The sequence below is a fragment of the Mustela lutreola genome, chromosome 18 (genome assembly GCF_030435805.1).
Source record: "Mustela lutreola isolate mMusLut2 chromosome 18, mMusLut2.pri, whole genome shotgun sequence".
Lineage (NCBI taxonomy): Eukaryota > Metazoa > Chordata > Mammalia > Carnivora > Mustelidae > Mustela > Mustela lutreola.
The window spans coordinates 7,765,240-7,788,849 of record NC_081307.1 but is presented as its reverse complement, the minus strand read 5'-3'; the positions used below and the strand labels follow the sequence as shown (position 1 = coordinate 7,788,849).

At 40.7% G+C, this 23,610-nt stretch overlaps 1 protein-coding gene across 14 annotated transcripts in view; it reads left to right on the top strand.

The window, feature by feature from the left end:
* TACC1 (transforming acidic coiled-coil containing protein 1) overlaps positions 1–23,610 on the top strand; it is a 116,195-nt gene that overhangs the window by 63,001 nt on the left and 29,584 nt on the right. For 9 of the 14 annotated variants that reach the window (XM_059156123.1, XM_059156128.1, XM_059156126.1 and 6 more), the window contains one exon: positions 19,475–20,576. The exons of 3 other annotated variants lie outside the window; for them this stretch is intronic. In XM_059156123.1, the coding sequence (XP_059012106.1) occupies positions 19,475–20,576 (1,102 nt within the window). Of the gene's footprint in view, positions 1–19,474; positions 20,577–22,826; positions 22,863–23,610 lie in introns of all 14 variants that reach the window. 2 more of the 14 variants (XM_059156136.1, XM_059156135.1) reach the window with 1 other exon arrangement.

Sequence of the window (23,610 nt, the reverse complement as noted above, 5' to 3'; positions counted from 1 at the left end):
TTTATTTTTTTTTTTTTTATGTAATTGGCCCTTTCACAGTTGAATTTAAATTTTTGTATTATAGTCCTGTAAGATGTTTAAAGCTTGAAAACTTCAGCAGCATGGTATAGTTCTTTGTTTCTCCCCCCAGATACGTTTTTAGGGACCAGGGCCATGTTTCTTTGTTGCTTTATTTATATGAGTGTAATGAGCCATGTGGAGCTTCTATGTGGTGCTCTACCCAAAGAGAAAGTTTTCTTGGGGAAAATAAAAAACTCAGGGGTGGGGAAAAATCTGCCTGCTGAAAGTAAACATTTTAATAACAACAAAGTATTTTTCTTTCAAAATGAACAGTGAATTCAAGATCTTCTTGAGAAATGTTGTAAGGATTAAACTCATTTCAGACTTGTACTCCCCGTTTTGGGGCTTACCAGAGCATCAAACAAAGCAAGCTAGCTTACTTTGACAATTTGTGGTGGTTGAAGGCATCGGGTGTACGTGTCCAGCTGAGGACAATCCTTCCAAAATGGTGTTGCTGCCATTAGATGCTCCACTTAAAAAGAAATGGATATGGTCTAAAGCCATTTAAATATTTAGGTGAAAGACTTCTTGTAGTGTCTTTTTCAAGTGGGGAGTAACACCCTTCATAGGAAGTCCTGGCAGCATAAACCATTTCGTTGCAATCTCCTAACCTCAGGTCAGTGATGGGAAGATCCTGGTTTATCACCCCAGAACAAAACAGCCATTTTGGTGGGGATGTGATAAATGAGGGTTGCCGAACTGCCTGAAAACTGTTAGCATTGGGTTTGTTTTTTGTAAGTTTCGATCTCACCCTCATCTTTGCTTGTATGTGAACCTAATTTTATGAGTTTCCACAAACATGATCAGATCTCCAGGGGTTAGATTGTTAATGGCCAAGTGGGTATTTCATTATTTCACAAATGAAAAAATGTAACCTGGCAGTTCTGTTTGGCAGATAAACATTTTCCTAGCCAGTCCAGGTACACTCTTTCCCATGTTATTGCCAGAAATATAACAGTATATTGTTGATCTCCAGCTTTCCCATCATAAGACTCTCCCCTAGCAGACCACCTGGCTTTCTGCGTCAGTTGATATTTAGTGGATTGGAAGCAAGTAGGCTTTTTTTTTTTTTCTTTTCAGCATCTTACTTGATATTTAGAACATTGATACTATGAGATAGGATGCATGTGATCTCCATTCCAAAGATTGGGAAATCAAGGCTAGCGTCTTTACTGCTCATAGTAGAGTGGGGTCTTAAATTCAACTTTTAAGATTGCACCTCGAGAGCTTTATTGGACATATTATACAGCTTATCTCCCCAGGGCATCTGTGATTCTCTCTCTTAACTGATTAAAGAGAAAACTTATCAGAGGAAATAAAGGTTCTTAAAATGTTGCCAGGACAAGAGTGTATGATGGGGAGAGAACATCCTTCAAAAGTGAAAGTTAAGTGAATCCTATTAAGTGAAAGTAACTTAAAAAAAAAGTTCAATTGGGGATATATATTTCACATTTATTAATTTGGCACATATAATACGTGAAATAAAAAAATGTACTTCAAGAATTTTGAATATCAGGAGTTAGTAGCAAAATTTAGACACAGAGCCAGCAACAGGAAAGAAAAAAAATGTTACTGGGTAAGCAGCTCTGTTGAAAACATTTTGCACCCTTAATGCTTCGCTTCAACTCATCAGTGAGAAATTAAGAGGAAGGGGACATATTCTCCAGTAGCTTTTGGTTTCTCTCTCCCACCTGTCAGTTGTGTGTGGGTGAGAAGAGGTACGTGCAGAGATGTTTGCAGCCTCCTGGGACTCTGTACCTATTTTCGGATAGAAAGAGGAGTTTCTAAGAGGCCTGTATTAGTTACCCATTGCTGCATAACAAATTACTCCAAAACTTATTAGCAGCTTAGAACAATAAATATTATTTCACGTAGTTTTCATATGCCTGAAATCTGGGGAGCAGCTTAGCTGGGCAGTCTGGCTTAGGGTTACTTGTGAGAAGGCACAGTATTGGCTGGGACTGTAGTCATCTAAGAGCTTGACTGGGGCTGGAAGAACTTATCCTCAGGTAGCTCACTCCTGTTGGCAGGTTCTTTATCATGTGCACGGACCTCTCTGTCTATGGGGTTGCTTGAGTATTCTGGCATGGCAGCTGACTAGTCACAGAGTGAGTGATCCAAGAGCAAGATGGGAATTGTAATGTCTTTTATGACTTAGCCTCAGAAGTCACAGTTATTTCCACAATATCTTTTTGGTTCCACGGGTCAGTCCAATGGCATGATTGCCAGGAGATTCATCTCACCTGGTAAATGGCACCCTCACTGGGGGCCATCTTGGAGGCTGACTAGCATAAGACTGTTTTCTATTTCTTAAAAAAAAAACTTATACCAAAGGGTATGATTTCAAAGACTTCAGACTTTTTTATTATTCTCTTCCCCGGGGGCCTCTTGGTTACTTTATCCACCCCTTCCTTTTGCCCCTTTTCTTAGACTGCAGGAGCAGAAGAGACCAGAGAAATAACATGGTCTTCAACCAGGGTCCCTGACCTGTTGTGGAGGCATCTGATGTGCCTGGTGAATCGGCTGCTGTTGCTCTGTCTGGAGGCTCATTTCTCTTTTCCTTTATCCTGCATCAGCCCCCAGCTCCTGTGTGGGCGGTTGCTACTTTGTGAGAGAGGCAGTTGGTATTTTGAATTCTCCAGTAATTATTTCTGAAGAGATGTACATTCTGGTTGTTTGGCAGCAATGGGGTGAAGTTACACAATTTCACATCTCTCAGAGGAGTCCCATCTGTTAGCACGTGCTCTTTCTCTCTGCTCCTCCTGCTGCAGGAGTTGAGGATGGAGGAAAAGTCCTACAGGGAGGGCCTTCCACAGTTTCTGTCTGTGGTGGGGGATTTCTAATGTATTTGAAATGTAACCTTGAACAAATCCAGATGCCTCTGAAACTCCAGGGCATCTCAGGAGCAAGAAGAGAAGACATGTTCATTGTTGGATGGGTTTCTGGGAAGAAGGTTTGGCTGCCTGGTGGTCAGACACTCATGTTTGGTGGGCCCCTCCCTCTTATGAAATTGTCATCTTGGCCTTCCGAGTAGAGTTTGGATCTCTTTAAGTAAAACAGCATAACAAGCTGGTTTGGAAATTTGAAATATTTTCTTTATCCTTAGTATAAGCTTTTTCAGCTTATTAAGTGGCTTTCCAGATTATTCTTTAACTATGGAGTCATATTTTGCAGTAAGCCTCATCAGGAGTTAGAAGCTTATCTCAGGAGAAATGGCATCTGGCGCCTTATCTCTTGCAAAAAAACTACTAAACTTGCCCCTGCCCCCTTCTGCAGTTCCTGAGTAGTGTTTTACTTGGTAATTTAAAAAAAAAATTTTTTTTTTTCCCTGGAGGATGGGGAAGAGGAAGTTTGGACAGTTTATTTGTTGCTGTCTGGGTTTGGTCAGGGGTGGGTGTGGGTGTGGAGAGGGTGTTGGGTGTTGATTTTTTTTGCTTTAAGCAGTGACATCTTAAAATTATGGCATAGCTAAGAGGATGTTCTGCATTTTCCTGCCTTGACTCACTCACTTGGAATCCCCTCCTTATTCTCATGCTTCTGGGTGACCTGGGGCCCCAGTGGTTGTCAGGGGAATGTGAGTTCTACCACCTATACCCTGAGGTTCTACCCAGCGTTCCTGGAAAAGGCCTGCTTGTATTGTTTTCCCTCCCGCAGGCAATATAGATCGTGTCCACTTCTACTCCATTTTAAGGCTTGTGCCCTTGACTAAGTGGCTAAGAATGTACGTATATAAAATACATTTCAGCTTTGAGGTAATCAGAGGGACTGACTGGGAATTCAGATGTAAAGCTGGGGAAAAAAAAAAAAACCTCGAATTTTGGACACATGCCTAAATGCTAATATGTACCTTATTAACAGTCTCCTCAGGTCAGACCACTTTAGCAGGAAGGGGTTGGCACAAGTGCCAGAATCACACTTATTTCCCTCCTAAAGCTTGGATTCAAACAGGGGAGGTGGGGGTGGGAGGGCAGGACCAAGCCATACATTTGAGGGAGGAGAGCTTTTCAAAGGGAAAGGGTCGAATGAAGAACAAATGTTAATCCTTTACAGCTGTTGGTTTAGAGCTGCACAGCTTTACCACTACTTACATGTACTTTTTCTGTATGTAAAAGATAATCAGTTGAGAAGGAAGTCTTTTATGTGTCACACACTGGCCCCGCATGGGGGGGCACCGATGGAATATCAGCTCTGCTTTGGGTGCTCTGGTTTGCTGTGGGGACTAGGGCCTAAGACCTCCACTGAGCGTAGTCTGGAGGAAGCTAGCCGGCTTCCGTTTCCCAGGCTTCTTGGCCTCCTTGGCTTCTCCAGGAGTTTTAGCAGCAAAGAGATAGTTTGTTTTTTTTTTTTTTTTAAAGATTTTATTTATTTATTTGACAGAGAGAGAGATCACAAGTCGGTGGAGAGTCAGGCAGAGAGAGAGAGAGAGAGAGAGAGAGAAGCAGGCTCCCGCTGAGCAAAGAGCCCAATGCGGGGCTCGATCCCAGGACACTGAGATCATGACCTGAGCCGAAGGCAGCGGCTTAATCCACTGAGCCACCCAGGCGCCCCCAAAGAGATAGTTTTAACATGGGAATGTGTGAGGGAGGTCTTGAAAGAAGTCAAATGTTAAAAATTAGCATTGAAAAAAAAACAACTTCTCCTCCCCAAACAAGAACAAAGCTTATAGCTTGCTCATTGTCTTGTCTCTAGGCTGGTTCTTAAATTCTCTGTATCTGTTGTAGGAGAGAGGAGTGATGTCATTTTTTTCACCTTTTTCCATAAATAGACTCTATCTAGCACATTAGAGGCTTCCTCAAGAGAAATTTAAAATCCCAAATTGATGTGATGGTGAGACCTACACCTCTCTGAAATACGTGTCCCTACAAGTGATATATATAAGAGACTATTTAAAGCATTTTCTGTAATGTAAGTCTGTGGTGTAGTAGAACATTTTAGTAGGAATTGGAGGACAGTGCTCCCGCTCTGAGCCTTTGAGCCATATCCCTTTTTTATTTTTTAACAGTTTTATTGAGCTCTAATTCACATGCCATACAATTCACCCATTTTAAGGGTCTAGGATTCAATCATGTTTAGTATTTAGTATATTAACAGAGTTGTACAACTATTGCCTCCCTCCAATTTTTAGGACATTTCATCACCCCCAAAGAAACTCTGAACCCATTGACAGTCCTTTGCCATTCCACCCTCTAGTCCTAGGCATCTGGTAATCTAATTTGTGTATCAGTAGAGTTGCTTATTCTCGACATTTTATATAACTAGAACTATACAGTCTGTAGTCTTTTGTGATTGCCTCTGTTCATGTCCATGTTGTAGCATGTATCAGTACTTCATTCGTTTTTATTGTCAGTTAGTACTCCTGCATGGATATGCCACATTTTGTTCAGTTGATGGATGTTAGGGTTATTTCCACTTTGGGGCTATTATGATTCATGCTGCTACGAACACTTCCTGTTCAGGTTTATGTGTGGACATGTGTTTTCATTTCTCTTGGGTATGTATCTAGTGGAATTGCTGGGTCATATGTTAACTCTATTTCTAACACTTTGAGGAACTGTCAAACTTTACCCCAAAGTGGTTGCACCATTTTACATTCCTACCAAGAGTGTATGAGGGTTTCAGTTTCTCCACATCCTCAGCAACACTTGTTATCTGTCTGTTTGATTTTAGCCATCTTAGTAGGTATGATAAGTGACATCTCCTGGTTTTGATTTGCATTTCCCTAATATCTAACAGTGTTGAGCATCTTCTCTGTACTCGTTGGCTGTTTGTGAATCTTCTTTAGCAAAATGTTTATATAGATTCTTTGCCTACTTTTTAACTGGGTAATTTATCTTTTTATATTGATTTGTAAGAGTACTTTAGAGTCCCCTGTTAGATATGTGATTGTAAATATTTCCTCCCATTCTGGAGGTTGTCTTTTCACTTTTCTGGGGGGTGGAGGGTAGAAGGAGAGGAAGAGAGAAAATCTTAAGCAGGCTCTATGCTCAACACTGAGTGATCTCAGGACCCGAGCGGAAATAAGAGTTGGGCACTTAACTGACTGAGCCACCCAGGAGCCCCTCTTTTCACTTTTTTTTTTTTTTTTAAGATTTTATATTTTTATTTGACACAGATTACAAGTAGGCAGAGCAGCAGGCAGAGAGAGAGGGGGAAGCAGGCTCCCTTCTGAGCAGAGAGCCCAACATGGGGCTCATCCCAGGACCCTGAGATCATGACCTGAGCCGAGACAGAGGCTTAACTCACTAAGCCACCCAGGTGCCCCTCTTTTCACTTTTTTGATGGCATCATTTGATGTGTAAAAGTTTTTAATTTTGATGAAGTTGGGTTTCCTACTTTTTCTTTTGTCCCTTGACAAAATGTCCAAGAACGCTTTGCCTTTTAACCCACAGTCACAAAGATTTATTCCTATATTTTCTTCTAAGAGTTTATAGTTTGAGCTCTTACATTTAGGTCTGTGATTGATTCTGAGTTAATTTTTATATATGCTGTGGGGAGATGGTGCAGCTTCTTTCTTTTGCATGTAGATGTCCAGCCAGTTGTCCCAGCATCATTTGTTAAAGACTGTTTGAATTAATTTTGTGCCCTTGTACAAACCTTGTCAGAAGTCAATTGATCATAGATGTAAGGCATGGACTCTGAACTTTTAATGGTTTTATTGATCTATATACCTTTCCTTGTGTTTATCCTACACTGTCTTGATTATGGTAGCTTTGTAGTAAGTTTTGAAATCAGGAAATAAGAGTCCTCCAACTTTGTTTTTTTTTTGATTATTTTAGTTATTCTGGGTTCTTCACATGTTGAATTTTAGGATCATCTTATTAATTTTTGCAAAGAAGCCATTTGGGGTTTTCATATAGGTTGTATTCAATCTGTAGATAAATTTGGGGAATACTGTCATGTTAAGAGTATCAAATTTTCCAAACCATGAATATAGGATGTCTTTCTATTATTAATATTTTTAGTTTATTCAAATGATGTTTTATAGTTTTTAGAATACAAGTCTTGCCCTTCTTCTGTTATTTTTAAGTGTTTTATTCTTTTTGGTACTATGATAAATAGAATTTTAATTTCTTTTGGAATTTTTTTATTGCATGTGTATAAAAATACAATTGATTTTTGCACATTGATCTTGTATTTTGCAAATCTGCTTCAATTCATTTATTAGTTATAATCATTGCACATTTCATCTGCAGAGGCAGTTTTTACTTTTTCCTTTCCAACCTAGATGCCCTTAATTTCTTTTCCTTACCTAACTGACCTGGCTAGGACTTCTCGTACAATTTTGAATAGAAATAGCAAAAGCTGATATTCTTGTGTTGTTCTTGATCTTAAGGGGAAAGCATCAATCTTTTTACCATTAAGTAAGATACAGATTTTCATGACTGCTCTTTATGAAGTTGAGGAAGTTCCCTTCTATGCATAGTTTGTTTGGTGTTTTTGGTCATGAAAGGATGTTGGCTTTTGTCAAATTCTTTTTCTGTATATATTGAGATGATCATGTGGGTTTTGTCTTCCATTCTGTTGCTATGGTATATTACCCTAGATGATTTTCAGATGTTAAACCAACCTTGCATTCTTCAGATAAATCCCACAGTTTATGATGCTTAATCTTTCTTATGTGTTGGTGGATTCAGTTTGATAGTATTTTGTTGAGGATTTTTGCTTCTGTTTTCAATAGGAGATATTGGTCTATAGTTTCTTTCTCTCGTGATAGCTTTGGGTTTGGTTTTCAGGGTAATACTGGCCTGATAGAATGAATTAGGAAGTCTTTTCCCCTCATATTTTTCACAAGAGTTTGTGAAGAATTGATATTAACTCATTTTTTTTTAAGGTTTTATTTATTTGAGAGAGAGAGAGAGCATGAGCTGGGAGAGGGGCAGAGGGAGAAGCAGATTCCCTGCTGAGCAGGGATCCTGATGCAGGGCTTGATCCAGGACCCTGAGATCATGACCTGAGCCAAAGGCAGACACTTAACCAACTGAGCCAACCAAGCACCTGATATTAATTCTTTAAATATTTAGTAGAATTCACCAATCTGATCCAAGTCTTTGTGTGTGGGGGGGGGGGTGGAGGGAGTTTTTAATTTATCAATTCAGTCTCTATCTGTGTTTTAGAACTATTCAGATTTTCCATTTCCTCTTAAGTCAGTTTCAGTAATTAGTGTCTTTCTAGGAATTGATCTACTTAGATTATCTAAGTTATCTAACTTGTTAACCTACAGTGTCTCATTTTTAAGTGGAATTAATAAGCCCTGCTGTGCCTTTTTCACAGGGTTGATTTGAGGATCCATTTGGGTAATGTTTTGAGGATCAGATAAGTGAAGTATTTTTTTGTTGTTGTTCTAAACTCTTAGTTCTAGGAAAACACTACTACTATCTGCAATTTAGTGTTTATACTGTGCTCCTTTTCTGTCATTACATTTCAGGGGATTGATTGTTGCCCTTGTTACAAAAGGAATATGAACTAAGTTTGGGTTTGAGGGGGAATTGAAGTGATTTGGGGACCTATTTCTGCCTGTGCCCTGGGGAGTGGTAGAACAAATACATGAGTGCCACATTAGGAAATCAGTTGTGGGCTCTGACCCATTCTGCTCTGAGCCAGCACTGAGAACAGCTGTTTACTTTCCTCTCTGAGGAAATGCTAAGCTTGGTCCAGTTGCTGATTTCCTAAGCACTCCTGTAATCCATATCTTAGATGCCCTGTATTTGTTCATCCCACCTCCTCCCAGCTTGCGTCTAAGTCAGTAATGAAGGTTCTCTTAGGGGCGCCTGTTGGTTAAGTGTTCACCTCTTGATTTTGGCTCAGGTCATGATTTCAGTGTTGTGGATTGGGCCCCATGTCAGGCTAGTGTGCTGGACATGGAACACATAAGATTCTCCCTCTCCCTCTCTTTCTGCTCCCTTTCTTCCCCTCCCCAAAAAGGGTTCTCTTAAAACACAACTTAGTCAGCTTTTAAAAATAAATGATTATTTCATATAATGCTGTAGAAAGTTCTCTTCTTTTGCTTCATAGGCAAATTCAAAGAAAGAATCACTCCTTTAGAAAGGGAAGAGAAGTTGGTGATATGAGAAACTGACTCCCTTAAGTCAGAAGTCCAGGAGCACTAGTGTTTTCTGTATAAAACATGTGATGTGGCGACCATATGAGAAGGTGGTAGTTTTTCCTCTCGCTGTTCAGCACGTGATTGTTCTCTGAAGGGGCTTTGAGTGTGGCTCTTGTTTCCTTAACAGGATTATCAGCTCCATGCACCTATTTTGTGGTCTCTTTATGCCTAGTACAGTGTATGCTGCAGGTCATGAGGGCCGGTTCATGGTTGGTTAGATGATTATCTTAGAAAATATTTTGTGATTTGATTTTAGGGCTTCAAGTCCTGATGAAGCATATGGTTTAAATTCATTAGGGAGTGGTGACATTGAACATCTGGTTTGGATCTTTAGAATATCTTAGTACTGCGGCTTATAGTCAGTTGCTGTTGTACATTTATAAAACTTCACTGTCATTGCTGGGCCTTCCAAGTTTTTGTTATTCTCTGCATATCTTTTATGTGGCCATGAATACCTAAGATCCACATTTTGGGCTCAAATAGAGAAATTCAGGCCAGGGTCTTGGTAACCAAAGGTTCTACTCTATAGTTGTATAGATTGAGGTTTCCCAATTATAAGATATATTACAACATGGGAGATTGTACAACTATCCAGTGAGGATAGACTCGAGCAGTAGGTAGGAATAGTTTCTTGTATTTGAGATGTGTATCCCAACATGGCCATGAATTCTTCTTCTCACATCTGAGCACTCAGATGCATAGCACTCGTACTTTATTCCTAGAGACTGTTCCTCTGCTTCCTGACTCTCAGATGCCCACCCTCAGTGGATTTGATAGCATAATTAATATATTTGTGTCACACCATAGCATTTGAAACCCCATCCTGGACCCTTTCTTCCTTGACTTGTGATCCCACTTGGAGTTTCCCGTGAATGAAGAGAAATTAGATAATGGGGATAGCTCTGGAATTAATTGGGGGACTGTCTTCATGATTGAGCCATGGCCTGCCTGTGCTCCAAACTAGAATTTAGCTGCCATCCCCTCTCTCCCTCCACCTTCCTTTGTGCAACCTTGAGCATGAGAGTGTGTGTGTGTGTGTGTGTGTGTGTGTGTTAACCATTCTGAGCCATGATTTATTTCTTCATCTGCGAGATGGGATTAAAAAAATAGGTCACAGGATTGTTGTGATAATTAAATAAAGTAATATATCTAGAGAGTCAAGCAGTTACAACAATACTGTAGTTAAGAAAAACTTTTCAGAACACTTCAAAAATAGCCTTTTACAATGAATTCTACACTTCTGTCTTGAGGAGAAGGATAGGGGAGCTAGTTGGGGTTGGAAATAGGAATCCTTTGGGGGAATGGAGACAAAAGAGAAATGGGTAAAAGGGGATTAAGTTTGGGTAAGAAGAAATTTTTGTGCTTAAAAAAGGATTCTAAGCTTCAAAATATAACTTTTATGTCTTTATATGTTTAAGTTGAATAACCATTTAACTGTTTCTTCAAACACTGTCCTTCCCCTTTCTTTTTCCATATAAATGTGTCTTGGAGATCTTATCCTGTTAGCACATACAGATCTACTTTTTGACTTAACACCCAATGGTATTTTGGTATAATGTTGCATATTTAGTGATCTTTCAGTCCTTTGTGATACCTTATAATTGCCCAAAATCAGTGTGTAGGAACCAACCCTTCAGTGAATATTTTCTTCCTTTTACATATGTATGCATGGCCCTCTTTGTGAGCATAATTAAAATAAATTCCTAGCAGTGGCATTGACGAATTAAAGAATCTATTCACTTTGGATTCTGATAGGTATTGCTAAATACTCTGAAAGATCCCACAATAGACCTACCCACGAAATGTATGAGCGTGCCTATTGCCCCCCTTATCTAGCAGCTGCTACTGGGAATTATCAATATTTTAATTTTTACAAATTAGATGGGTTGAAAAATGGTATCCTGCTTATTAATTGTGTGGAAGTGAGCATATTTTTCAAAAAAGTTTTGGCCATTTTTAAAAAAAATGCTTGCTTGCTTGCTTGTAGCCATTATCATATAGAACTTAATCTCAGTGGTTCAGTGGAAAGCGCCAGGGATGGTGGATTTTTTTTGTTGTTGTTTTTGTTTTGTTTTGTTTAGTGGAGAATGGGGAGGAGGATTTATGGTCTGGTTGCTCACCAAAACTGCTTGCTGCTTCCCATTCGGAGATTCCTTAAGACAGGAGATTCTGTCTGTGTGTCCTCTTTAATCCTCCTTTTAATTGTGTAAGTTTTTGTTTGTAAAATGCTCAGTCACCATGCCTGACACTGTAGTCAGTGCTGCTTCCTCCTTTTTCTTCCCTTTCATTGTTTCTTGCAGGACACCAGGTCTTGTGGGTGGCCGCTTCTCTGCTGTCTACTGGGGCTTCATAACACCTGACCTCCAAATGCCGTCAGCTGAGACCAGGGTCACTGGGCAGGCTAGTGGTGTGCATCCCCCTTCAAATCAATGTTCTCTTAATATTCAGCAGTTATTAGAGAAGAGCTCCATGTAAGTCTGCAGACTTAGGCCAAATCTGCAGGTTTAGGCCAGAGACCCCAAATTTGGGGGGTCTCTTGACTTGATGCTGCACTCTGCACAATAAAACCAGGACCACTGTCCAGAGAAAGAAAATATTTACTCAAGTCTGTTCCTGGGGTTTGATTCTCTTTCCCAGGATAATCTGCCGAGTCTCCCTTCCTGCCACACCTGGGTACTGGCGAGACCCATTTCCCCCACCCACTCCCACTTGATGTTTAATGTCCCTTCAGTCCAGGGAAGGGACTTAATGTCCCTTTAAGTCTCCTCATCCAGTCTTGATGTCAACATGAATGAAGTAAGGGGACTGAATTGGGTTTAAGCAAAACCTATTTGAATTTATGTTTTAGTGAATGTTCCCTCAAAGATTTAGTCCACACTTTAAAGTGCTTAGAACAGCACTTGCAACACATCCCTTTTGAACATTCTCAGAGGTGACAAGCTTTATTCTTAGATGTTAAGATTTTTTTCCCTTAGTAGCTGAACAGTTTTTAAACCTCACTGTAGTGATTGAAGGCGAATTAAAGTTATGACTATAAAGTAATGAGAGGAGCACTTTTGAGGACCCTAAAAGTGGTTCAGAAATAACAGTCTTCAAGAGCAGTGATTCCTAAATGCCAGGCTGTGAAGAAGGCTTTGGATTTTCTCCCCTGGAGAATGCTCTGATGTCACTTTTCTTTGCATTTCAGGGGCTTTGTGGACCCTTTGAAAATTTATCTACGAACCCTTCCTGACTTTCTATAAACGTCGTTCATTTTCATGTATTGGTCCTCAGATTTTGTTTTAAGGCCTTAGAGTCAGACCTTCTATCTTCAACTTGGGTGTGAGAGAGTGAATTTTGAGGTTAGAAAGAGGCCAGTGTATATGTCTGTGTGATACAGGAGGCCTGTTCAAATTTTGGCAGCTTCTTCACTTTACACATCAGGTATTTGGGAATGCAGAGAGGGGACCTTCTGTAGCTAAGGGAGAGGAACTAATGGGCAGATCTAAAAAGAGCTTCCAAACGGTGTTTCACCAAAAAATTAAAATCTGAGGGGGGAAAAGGCAAGCATATTTGAGAATAATGTCAAACCAGAAGTGTTTAATATCCACTGTTTTCCAAATGGTTCTGTTCTGTCTCCTCTTAAATGGGATCGTACTTATGAAAGCACCTAGCTGAGTAGGTTCTCCATGTATCTTAGTGAATATGCTTCTCAGCTTCAAAAACACTTCGTCTTAATAGTGTTTCCCCTCTTCTGAGGCTTTCAAGCTTTTTCATAAACTTGTCTTCTAACTCAGTGTATCTTCAACATGTGGAGTGCAAACCACAATGTCTGAAGACTGTTACCTTGTCTTCAAAATTTCGGTATTCTGTGCCTTTTCTTTTGAAAATACTAGAAAATGGAGGGAAAATCTTTTACATTAGAATAGTCTATATCCTGAATAAGGATAAAAATGTCCTTGCTTTAAAGCACCTCTGGGCGATTCACACAGCCTTTTAGATTTAGGTGAGGCTGGTAATTGAAAGGAAGGGTTGTGTTAAAAGCAACAAATATGGCAGAAGTGGAAATGTTGGTCTATTTTTGGATTTCCTCTGTTTGCTTTGCATTCATCTACTGATCTAATCTCTAACCGCCTGTGTTCAGGAAACTGCCAGGCAATGCTGTGCTTGTTGGAATCGTCCACACTCATCAGACTTTTTTCGGGGAGAGAGCATTTCAGCACCCTGGAGGAAGATTTTTAAGGAATACAGGGTTTTTGTAAGAATAGAAGGATGAATAGAGGTCAGGCAGTTACCTAACCATGTTTCCGAATGAAAAGCAAGCATGGACAGCTGTGACTGAAACTCTTAACTGATGGAAGATTGAGAACCGGAGCCTGCTGGGAGAGGCGTTGTACTTCTGTGCTGTGGTACTTGAAGTTTAGGTTCTGTTTTCGGGCATTACTAGGTGTATAGGCTCAGCTGGTACTGGGATACTTGGTGGATTCGGATTCAGTAAGGTTCAGATCTTACTCAGACATATCTTTTTGAGTTCTTTGGTTTGTTTTCTTTTCTTTTCTTTTCTTTTTAAAGATTTTATTTATTTGAGAGAGACAGTGAGAGAGAGCATGAGTGAGGAGAAGGTCAGAGGGAGAAACAGACTCCCCAAGGAGCTGGGAGCCCGATGCGGGACTCGATCCCGGGACTCCGGGATCATGACCTGAGCCGAAGGCAGTCGTCCAACCAACTGAGCCACCCAGGCGTCCCTTTGGTTTGTTTTCTTGTTTGACATTCTCGCAACTCCCCAAACTGACTTATTAGTAAGTCAGTGAGCAATCCTTTTCCACCTGCTGTGTCCCACCTGGAAGTACTTTCTAGGGGGGACTGAAGATACTGGACCAAGGTGGGGTCCTCAGTGACTGGGTGCATGACTGGGCATGTTAATTTGCCTGGCACCTGCATGGTGTTCCTCCACCTGTCTGCTCAGGCTGAATTCAGATGAGGAGCTTTGCTTTCCTAGCAGTCCTACCGGTGGGTGGCAAGCTTTATCAGGCAGCCCACAAAGCTCCTTAATCCCTAGAGTTGTAGGGATGGGGCTGGGCCAGGCAGCCTTGGAACTTCTGTTTTAACATTGAGATCCTGCTCCTTTGTCATTCCTCCTCCTCTAGCTTTCAGGCTGCCTGCCCTGTCCCCTCACTCTGTGAGGTAGGTATGCTCCCTCTTATTGGCAAAAGCAGCTGGTGGAGATGGGGACAAGGGGCGTGCTCTAGAAGGAGTGCACAGATGTGGGGGAAAGTGGAAAGGCCCTGTCCTTTTCTAATAGAGAAGATTAGGGCAGAAACCAAAAGCTAGGAGAGAGGTAAGTGAAAGGTGGCTCTTAGAGGTTTCCCCTTGGTCTTTTGGGGGGCGTGGGGTTGATGGTGAGGTTACAAGAAATGGGCAGGTATTGGTCACACTACTCTCCTGTCTGTAGCCTTGCCCTCCCCTCACGGTTTTCAAGTCTGTAGAAAGGACAGAGGATTGAGGGTGTGGAGATCCAGGGATCCCATGAGGGAGACTAATGGTGAATATTTACAAGTCAATGGCAAGGTGAAGACATTAGGAGAGAAAAGAAGCAGATTTTTATTGTGATCAGCTCCCGACATCACACAGAAAAGTAGAACTTCCATATTGCCAGTGCCAAGATGAAACAATTACCAAGATTTTCTCGAACTTGCTTCCAACATTCCCTTTATTTCCCTTTTTCTTTTGTTGCTTAAATATCTTTAAAGCAAATTCCAGGAATCATGTCATACATGTTTCAGTATGTATCCGTAAAACATTTTTGGACAATTTTATATAAAACTATGATGCCATTATTAATAATACTACTCTTAGTTCACAACGATGGTTAAAACTCAGTTTTTTAAAATTGGGACACAATTGACCTTAATTTCAGGTGTATAACATAATGATTTAATATTTCTATATTTTGCAAAGTGATCACCACAGTAAGTCCAGTTAACATCTGTCACCATACATAGTTTAAAGTTTATTTTTTTATGATGAGAACTTTTAAGATCTCTCTTAGCAGCTTTCAAATATGCAGTACCGTGCTATTAATTGTAGTCACCATACCGTACATTACAACCCCATGACTTAAAGCATTTTATAAATGGAAGCTTGTATCTTTTGACTCATTTTACTTACCTTCCACCTCTGGCAACCACCAATCTGCTCTCTGTATCTACGAGCTTATTTTTGTCTTGAAGTTTTATTTTAAATTGGATTAATCACTTCTAGATACGCTTTTTTAAAAATAAAAGATACCGACTATAAAAAAAAATTAGCTTTGGGGTGCCTGGGTGGCTGAATCAGTTAAGCATCTGCTTTTGGCTCAGGTCATGGTCCCAGGGTTCTAGGACTGAGACCCACATCGGGCTCCCTGCTCAGCAGGAGCCTGCTTCTCCCTCTGCCCTTCCCCACCATGCTGTCTCTCCCCCTCTCTCTTCCAAATAAATAAATATCTTAAAAAAAAAACAAGTAAAAATAAATTAGAAATTCAGATTTAAAATATGCTGAGGTCAACGATGAAAAAGTGTAAAATGGAAATAACTTGTAATTATGTGGTATTCCATGGGACTTTTATTTTATTTTATTTTTTTAAAGATTTTATTTATTTATTTGACAGAGATCACACGTAGGCAGAGAAGCAGGCAGAGAGAGAGGGGGAGGCTCCATCCCAGGACCCTGAGATCATGACCTTAGCTGAAGGCAGAGCTGAGCCACTGAGCCACCCTTAAAATGTGACTTTTAAGGGAATCACATCTACCTCCATGGCTTCAATTGTATCAAGTATTGTTTGTATCCCAGATCTCTCTGAGCTTATTGCCTACACAGCATCTCTACTTCAAAGGCCCAAACAGTTCTCAGCGTGTCCAAGCCAAACTCCTGGCCCCATTCCGACAGCTCCCAGACTCTTCTACTAGTACTTTTTGAATGTCAGTGAATGGTAATACATCTTGTCTTTCCATAAGTTAAAAACTTAACGAATCATCTTTGATACCTTCATCAACTTTAGTCCTATGGCCAGCCAAGGACTGAACATTACCAGTTTTACCCCATTTTCTTTCTCAAATATTCTGTATTTCTCTTTCTATTCATTATCCTCACCAAAGCCCCAGAATTTTGACCCCTTGCAGTTCTTCTCCATGTTACATTTGCTCTGTGCTCAGTTATGCCACAGTGGGTTACACCTAGATGAAAACATCTCATTATTATTTGTATCACTTGGGTAAAAGAAATAGAATTATTTATTAAAAGACTAGATTGTGAGAAGTGATATATATTATAGTTGTAAAGATTTAAAACATCAGTTTTTAAAATAATGGGATTTATGAAATCGAAAACAAAATAACTAAATTAGAGTCTAAATCAGTGTATTTCACTTGTGTTTGGGTTATATATTATTGAGATTATATTTGGGTTATATATTATTGAGATTTATACAAGTCAGTAGTGACCAATGAAGTTTTGAAACACTTAGTACCTGAAAATATGCTTTAGCTGAACTGTCCTGGAAGCTCCTCCTGAAAGAGGAGCAGAAGGAAATTTGTGTTTCAAAGTTGAGTTATTAAGAGTATCTCACAATTTGTCAAATTTCTTAATTTTGCAGGTGTAAAATTTAGAAAAAGTATGTGAAGGTGGTGCCTCATGAGTTTCAATCTTTTGATGGAAAAATAAAATACTGCAGTGTTTAAAAGCATCATTTAAAAAACTCTCAGGTGCCTTTGTGGCTATCTCAGTTGAATATTCACTGTTTCAAGACAGATTTCTTGTTTTGTGTGTTCTCAGATTCTCCAACACCAACTTGGCATCAGTAGTTCAGTGAATCCTGGCACTAACTATCCATAGTTTGCACAGGCCCCACAGATTACATGCTCATTCCCACAAGACTGTGTGCCTCCCCCTCCCCCAACTTGCAATGTCAGTTGCAAATCAAGTTTCAGTACTTCCAATGAACTGGCTTTAAATTGGGGATTTCCACAGCATCCTCTTTAGGCTTGGTGATTTGCTTAGAAATGACTCACAGAACTCAGGGTGCAAAGGACAAAGTGAGGTGAAGGTGCAGCATGTCCATGTCCTCGCTCTCTGGTACCACCTTTCCAGCACTTTGAGGAGGTCATTAACCTGGAAGCCCCCCAGACCCTGTTGTTCAGGGGTTTTTATGTAGGTTTTATTTTGTGGGCATGTTTGATTAAATCATTAGCTGTTGGTGATTAGACTTCACTTCCGGCTTGTCTCCTCCCCTGAGGAGAGGATGGCGTGGGCCTGAAAGTTCCAACCCCATTATCCTGGCTTGGCCTTTCCTGTGACCCCCCCTTATCCTGAAGCTACCTAGGGGCTGAAGGAGAAGGGGGAGAGAAAACCCTAAAGGGGTTCCATACCCAGCACAAAGCCCTGTGTGGGGCTCGATCTCACAACCTAACATCACAACTCATGATGTGGTACTTAACCAACTGAGCCACCAAGGTGCCCCTTTACTTTCTATTTTTTAAAAAAAATTCTTTTGAAGTATGTTAAAGCAATTCCCAGATACCACATGTTGAAAGCTTCTTAAGAAGTACAGCATTAATAATAGTTAAATGTCTATTTGAAAACCAAACTCATAGTGGACCTTAGTAGAATATCTGAAGCATATGTGAAGAAGAGTTTGTGAGCCACTGCCAACCTAATTCCAATCATAAAGGAGTCGTGTGAAAATATATCTGAGCGCTTTAAAAAACTCTTCCCGTGGTGTTCAGCCTTTTTTGATCCTGGATTAGGATTGGGGTTAGGAAGTAGGATTAGAGGGTCCCCTCAGAGTTCTCCTTAAAATCATGAGATACCATGATTGTACCAGTTTATTCAGTTTTTGCCCCTGCTATTCTGTTGTTACTTCAGGTATCTAAGTCAGAAAAGCACGTTCTTAGTTTGTGCTTTAAAGAAATACCCTCATGGACACTTTCCTAATTGCAGCTTTTCTTCTAATAAAACCCAAGTTAAAGAGGTCTTTATTTATATTCACAAGTGCTTTGCGAGAATACCTGGCCCAGCTTAGTGACAGAGCTTTTAAAGAAAATAACTTTATTATTATATGATTTGTGTTTTAGCAAAAAAAGGACTATTTGTTGTTATTTTTAAATAACATCAATGTTTTTAAGTTTTATTAAATTCAGTTGATTTTTCTTTTTTTGAATAAGCTCTATGCCCAGCATGGGCTTTACACTCACAACCTTGGGATTGAGAGTCCCATGCATGCCCTATCAACTAAGCCAGCCAGGCACCCCAGGACTATTTGTTTTTTAAGCCATTTCTCTATCTGATTTTTCAAATTAGTTTTTTTTTTTTTTTTAATTTCAAGGGTTTTTGTGTGTGTGTGTGGTTTTTGTGTTGTTTTTTTAAACACACATTTTTATTTATTTATTTGAGAGAGAGATAGCAGGAGAGAAGGAAAGGAAGAAGTAGACTCCCTGCTGAGCAAGGAGCCAGGCATGGGGCTTGATCCCAGGACTCTGGAATCACGACCAGAGCCAAAGGCAGATGCCCAGCTGACTGACCCACCCAGGAGCCCCATATTCTTTTAGTTTTTGAAGTCTACAAAGAAGTTCCTCTGACCAGGCCATGAGTAGGCCATGGTGGGTTTTTCATTAATTTTGAAACAGTTCAGTACTTTAAACAGTATTCTGGGGGAAGAGGGAGTACTTGTTTTTGACATCCAAAGATGAAAATCTTCCTGCGTAGCATTTGGACCCTGAAGCTGTCTGGGGCCAGATCTGACCCATCTACCTTAGCTGGTAGTATCTAACATTCTTTCCATTCCAGTCCAGTTATTTTAAACTATGGAATAGTCTCTCAGTCTATTTAGCTCTTTCTTCAATAGATCTATTTGCTATAATTACTGTTTATATAACTGGGATAAAACACATACACAATTTAGGCTAGGAACATTGATTTTAGAGTGTAGCACTGGCTGTTCCCTTTAGGGTTGCTCCGCTGACCTTACTTCATAAAAGCAAAGAGGGATGGGGCGCCTGGGTGGATCAGTCATTAAGCGTCTGCCTTCGGCTCATCATGATCCCAGAATCCGGGGATTAAGCCCGGCATTGGGCTCCCTGCTCCCCCAGGAAGCTGGTTCTCCCTCTCCCACTCTCCTTGCTGTGTACCCTCTCTCTCTGTATTTCTCCCTATCAAATAAATAAAATCTTTAAATAAATAAATAAATGCAAAGAGAGAGGAACTTGCTGCTTGTCTCTGTGGATTCAGCTGGTAGAGATTATTTATCCATGTCAAAAAGATAAGTCTTTAATAGATGGCTTTTTTGTTTTGTTTTAGAATCACAAGAAGCTGATGAACAGCTGGTAGCAGAAGTGGTTGAAAAATGTTCATCTGAGACTTGCTCTAGAACCTCAGAAAATGAGGTAGTACAGCAGGCTGGTGATTCTTACGCAATCAAGGATTTCAAAGAAGAACCTGAACATGAGAGTAGCAAAATTTCAGTAGTGAGGCCATTTTCAGTAGAAAACAAGAATGTCACGGATATCCCAGCAGCTCTAGGAACAAAGGCCACTTATGGCTGTGTAACTGTGGTCTTGGGTGACGCTTTGCCCTCCAGCGTACCAGAAGCCATCCTGGACAAGGCAATGACAGAAGGCACCATGGGGGTTGCACTGGAGGCTTCCACAGAGGTTGACCTAAAGGCTGGCAGCTCCTGTCCAGAGCCAGTTACCAGCAGAAGCAGGCTAAGAAAACCCAAACCCGTCTCTCTGAGGAAGAAGACAATTGGCGAATTCTTAGAGACTGATACTGCCCTGGAAGGCACGTCTCTCCCCCAGGCATCCTATCAGTTCTGTCCCAGTGAGATGGATGGGAACACAAATCCTTTGCTAGGAGGTGCCAGGACCCAGAGATCTCCCCCTGATATGAAGGAAACAGCAAGCGCTCCCTGCAGTGACACCAACGATTCAGGAGTTGAGTTGTTGGAGGAGTCAAGGAACTCACCTCTGAAACTAGAGTTTGATTTCACAGAAGATGTGGAAAATGTAGAGACCAGGAAAGGCCTTCCAAGGAAGCTTGGCAGGAAACTGGGTAGCAAACTGCCTCCCAAGGTACAGAAAGATAGCGTTAGTAAGCCAGTGGGCGCCAAAGGTGCGGACCCACTTGAAGAGCCCACTGTACACAGTGCTCCTCCTTCCCAGGCATCAGCTAAGCTGGATCCCAGCCAGTGGGACCACCACAACGTCATTCCCTTTGGGGGCCACTCTACTCTGCAGAGCTCTCCCCCTCTCTCCTCTAAGGGCTCCTACCACTTTGATGAATCCATGGATCCCTTTAAACCAACTACAACATTAGCAAGCAGTGACTTTTGTTCTCCCGCCGGTAATCTTACTAATGAAATCTTAGAATCACCCAAGAAGGCAAAGTCGCGTTTAATAACGTGAGTGACAACGGGTGTGGGTGTTGTGTTCTGTGTACTCTCTGAGTTTGGCAGCCTGCTGCTCTGGTTGGCCAACAGAAGTTACCTTTGAGGTGCCTCAGGGCAGACACACAGCTCATAGCTTTGTGCAGCAGTCCACACTATTTTGCTTAAGTCCAGTGTATGGTCAGAAATATCAGAGGTTTCCTTTTCAGGTGTCTGCCTTGTTTCTGAACCCTCAGCTTATTCAGCTCCACACCTTGGGTACTTATCTCCTATTAAAAAAAAAAAACAAAATAGTGTACAATAGGTAGAGATTTGATGGTTTTCAGAAATCCTATCTGGGCTGTCAGGAATTGCTTTACAGAATTCAACGGTCTGTGCTAGCCACCACCTTCAGATTCTCTATGGATAAAATAAAAATTCCAAGCCTCCAGATTACTTGTCTATTATCAGTAACATGTGCAGAATGGTCCCAAAAGGTCTTCTAGAAGTCTTTCACTTTAAACAGGAAGCTGTGATTTTTGTTGGAAACAAACCTACTGCTAAAAGTTGGTAAGAATTCACATGTCTCCAAGTTTAGCTTCTGGCTCCATCAGTAAGGCAGTAAATGTCCAATGAGAATCAAGAACATTTTAAACATTCATGTCAATCTGACTGAATTAGTCTTTTGTTGTGTGTTGTCTCCCTCCCCTTCCCCCGCTTTCTGGGACCATTCCGTAACCACTTTTGCAAGGTCCTTGGAGTTCTCGGAGTGATCAAGCTGTATTCCGTGTAAAGTTTCAGTTTAAATTTGCTACAAGGTTATCTGTTCTCAGAACTTGAGTTGATGACAATATATCCCTTTGTGACCCTGTGACGCTTTACTAAAAATGAGATATAGAGAAGGACCAGTGACATGGAGGATGAAATGTGAAAAGAGAGGATGAGAAGAACCATTATTTCCAGCTGTCACCATAGATGGGTCAGGGAAGTAATGGTAAGCATTAGTGTGGTGGAACATGCTAAATGGCATGATGAATTGTATTAGAAAAGTTTAAAGAGCAGAAAGCATCAGGACCAAGAAGCTTGAGCCGTGAGAATCAGTTCCTCGGCATCCCCAGAATGTCTAAAGTGAATGAACTGTCAGTAGTAGTTCTTGATCTGTTCTTTGATGATACATGAGCAGTTAAATGGTTGCTGGGAAATATTGATTGGGCAACCTCAGGACTGAGGTTAGTTACCGCTGTCTACTCAGTGCTTTGGGTATTTGTTGGACCCATCATTGCCTTGGTGCTTCGTAATGTGGGATGTCTGAAATATGGGGGGTTTCTGGCTAGCAAGGTTGATAAGGAGTCATTGGGGGACCTCCCTTCCAGATGCATGTCAAAGCTGCGTAGCCAGTGCATTCGTGTCAGATCACATTAAATCTGAAAAAAAGGGAGGGGAGTTTATCCTACACCTGATTTGCAGTAGCGAGAAGTACCCTTTTAAGTCCTACCCCCTTCACCCAGAAGCATTTCTTCCTGTTTTGTTCTTGGTGAGTGAGCTTGTTGATTTACCATACCTTATAGATTTTTTTTTTTAAACTCTTACACAGTCAACTCTTGTCTCCCTGTTCTTTCTGTAAGAGAGGATGTTCTACCTCTTGTGTAACTGGGGTTTTGTTTAGAGAATCCCTTCATCGGTAGGAAAGGCTGGAGTGTGCCAGTGGAAGTAGGATCAAGTGGAAAGTTAGAAGTTCTGCTAGCAGGTTACTTGTGGGGCTTTTTAAAAGATGCATGCAATTAGCATCTCAGATTCTTCTGTAAAGTAGAGACATTGTACCGTCTACAACTGGTATTTTATGACTCAAATAAGATGAATTATATAAAGTCACCATAAGCTTCTTAGGGATACACATCTACAGTAGTTATAATCTGATCCATTGTCAACTATTGTATGCACCCTTGCCTTTAATCTGGATGGCGAGACATTTACGAGTAAATGTTCTCAGTAGTGAAATGTTGGTTTTAAATATTGATAAATATTTGGAAGTTCACTTTTCATCTATAACGTCGAATATGAGGCATTTCTGAGTGTTTCTACTCCTCTTATCTGTCAGAGGTTCCTGATAATCATTTGCTCACCAATGATAACATTCATTGAGTATGACATTTTTATTTGTATCCCACCGCATAGATTTTGCAGCCTTTACATCTGCCTGACTACAGATAAATATTTCAGGCTTTACATGATTTTTTTCTCCATCTGTCTGTCTCTTTTCTGTCTCTAATTTTGTTGGTGCATCAGGACTACTGAACAAGTGAAATTTCTCTGTTTTCTGTTGTAAGTACTCCTGCTGTTTCTGTTTGTCCCTGGGACCGGTGGCAGTTCCGCTCCCCAGACCATTCCTAGACCATCTCTCCATAGCATGTTGCCTTGTCTCTGAGTTTGACCTTCTGATGATTTTTTGCATTTCATTTGCCACTTCATGAGTCAGCTTAGCCTTGCAATTTGTACCTAAAGGAGTGGCGCTCAGCCTTCCACCTTAGGTGCAAGAGCTTTGCTCCCTGGCTTGGCACACCTCATGTGGCACTTTGATAATGAACGCTGGCTTGGCCATCATCCTGACAGTGGTCTGAGGGACTGCTCTGCTGTTGTTCGAAGTAACTAACTTTTTTGATAGGATAAGGTTGCTGGCTTGGAGCAGGGGATACATTTTAGAGGCAATTCCAGTTTGGTGGTTTGGTGGCAGGGGTGGCATTTAGTGAGATCATTAGTTAAAAAAAAAAAAAAATCCAGAAACTAGGTGGTAATCGTGCACATTCTGATAGCTTTATGTGCTCCTCCCTTTGCATTTCATTTGCTCCTGGTATTTTATGACTCAAATAAGATGAATTATATACAGTCCCTTTCCCTCCCCCCAGAAGAAGAAAAAGAAAGTTGTAAATTTATTCATTTATTTTCTCAGAGTGACTTTTTTTGCTAGAAATTTTAAGTTCATTGAAACAGAACAGAATGGGAACCAGTCTTCAGGTCATAAATTGTGTGCCAGTTAAAAAATAACAGGTGGTTGGCGTTTTCCCCACGTCCA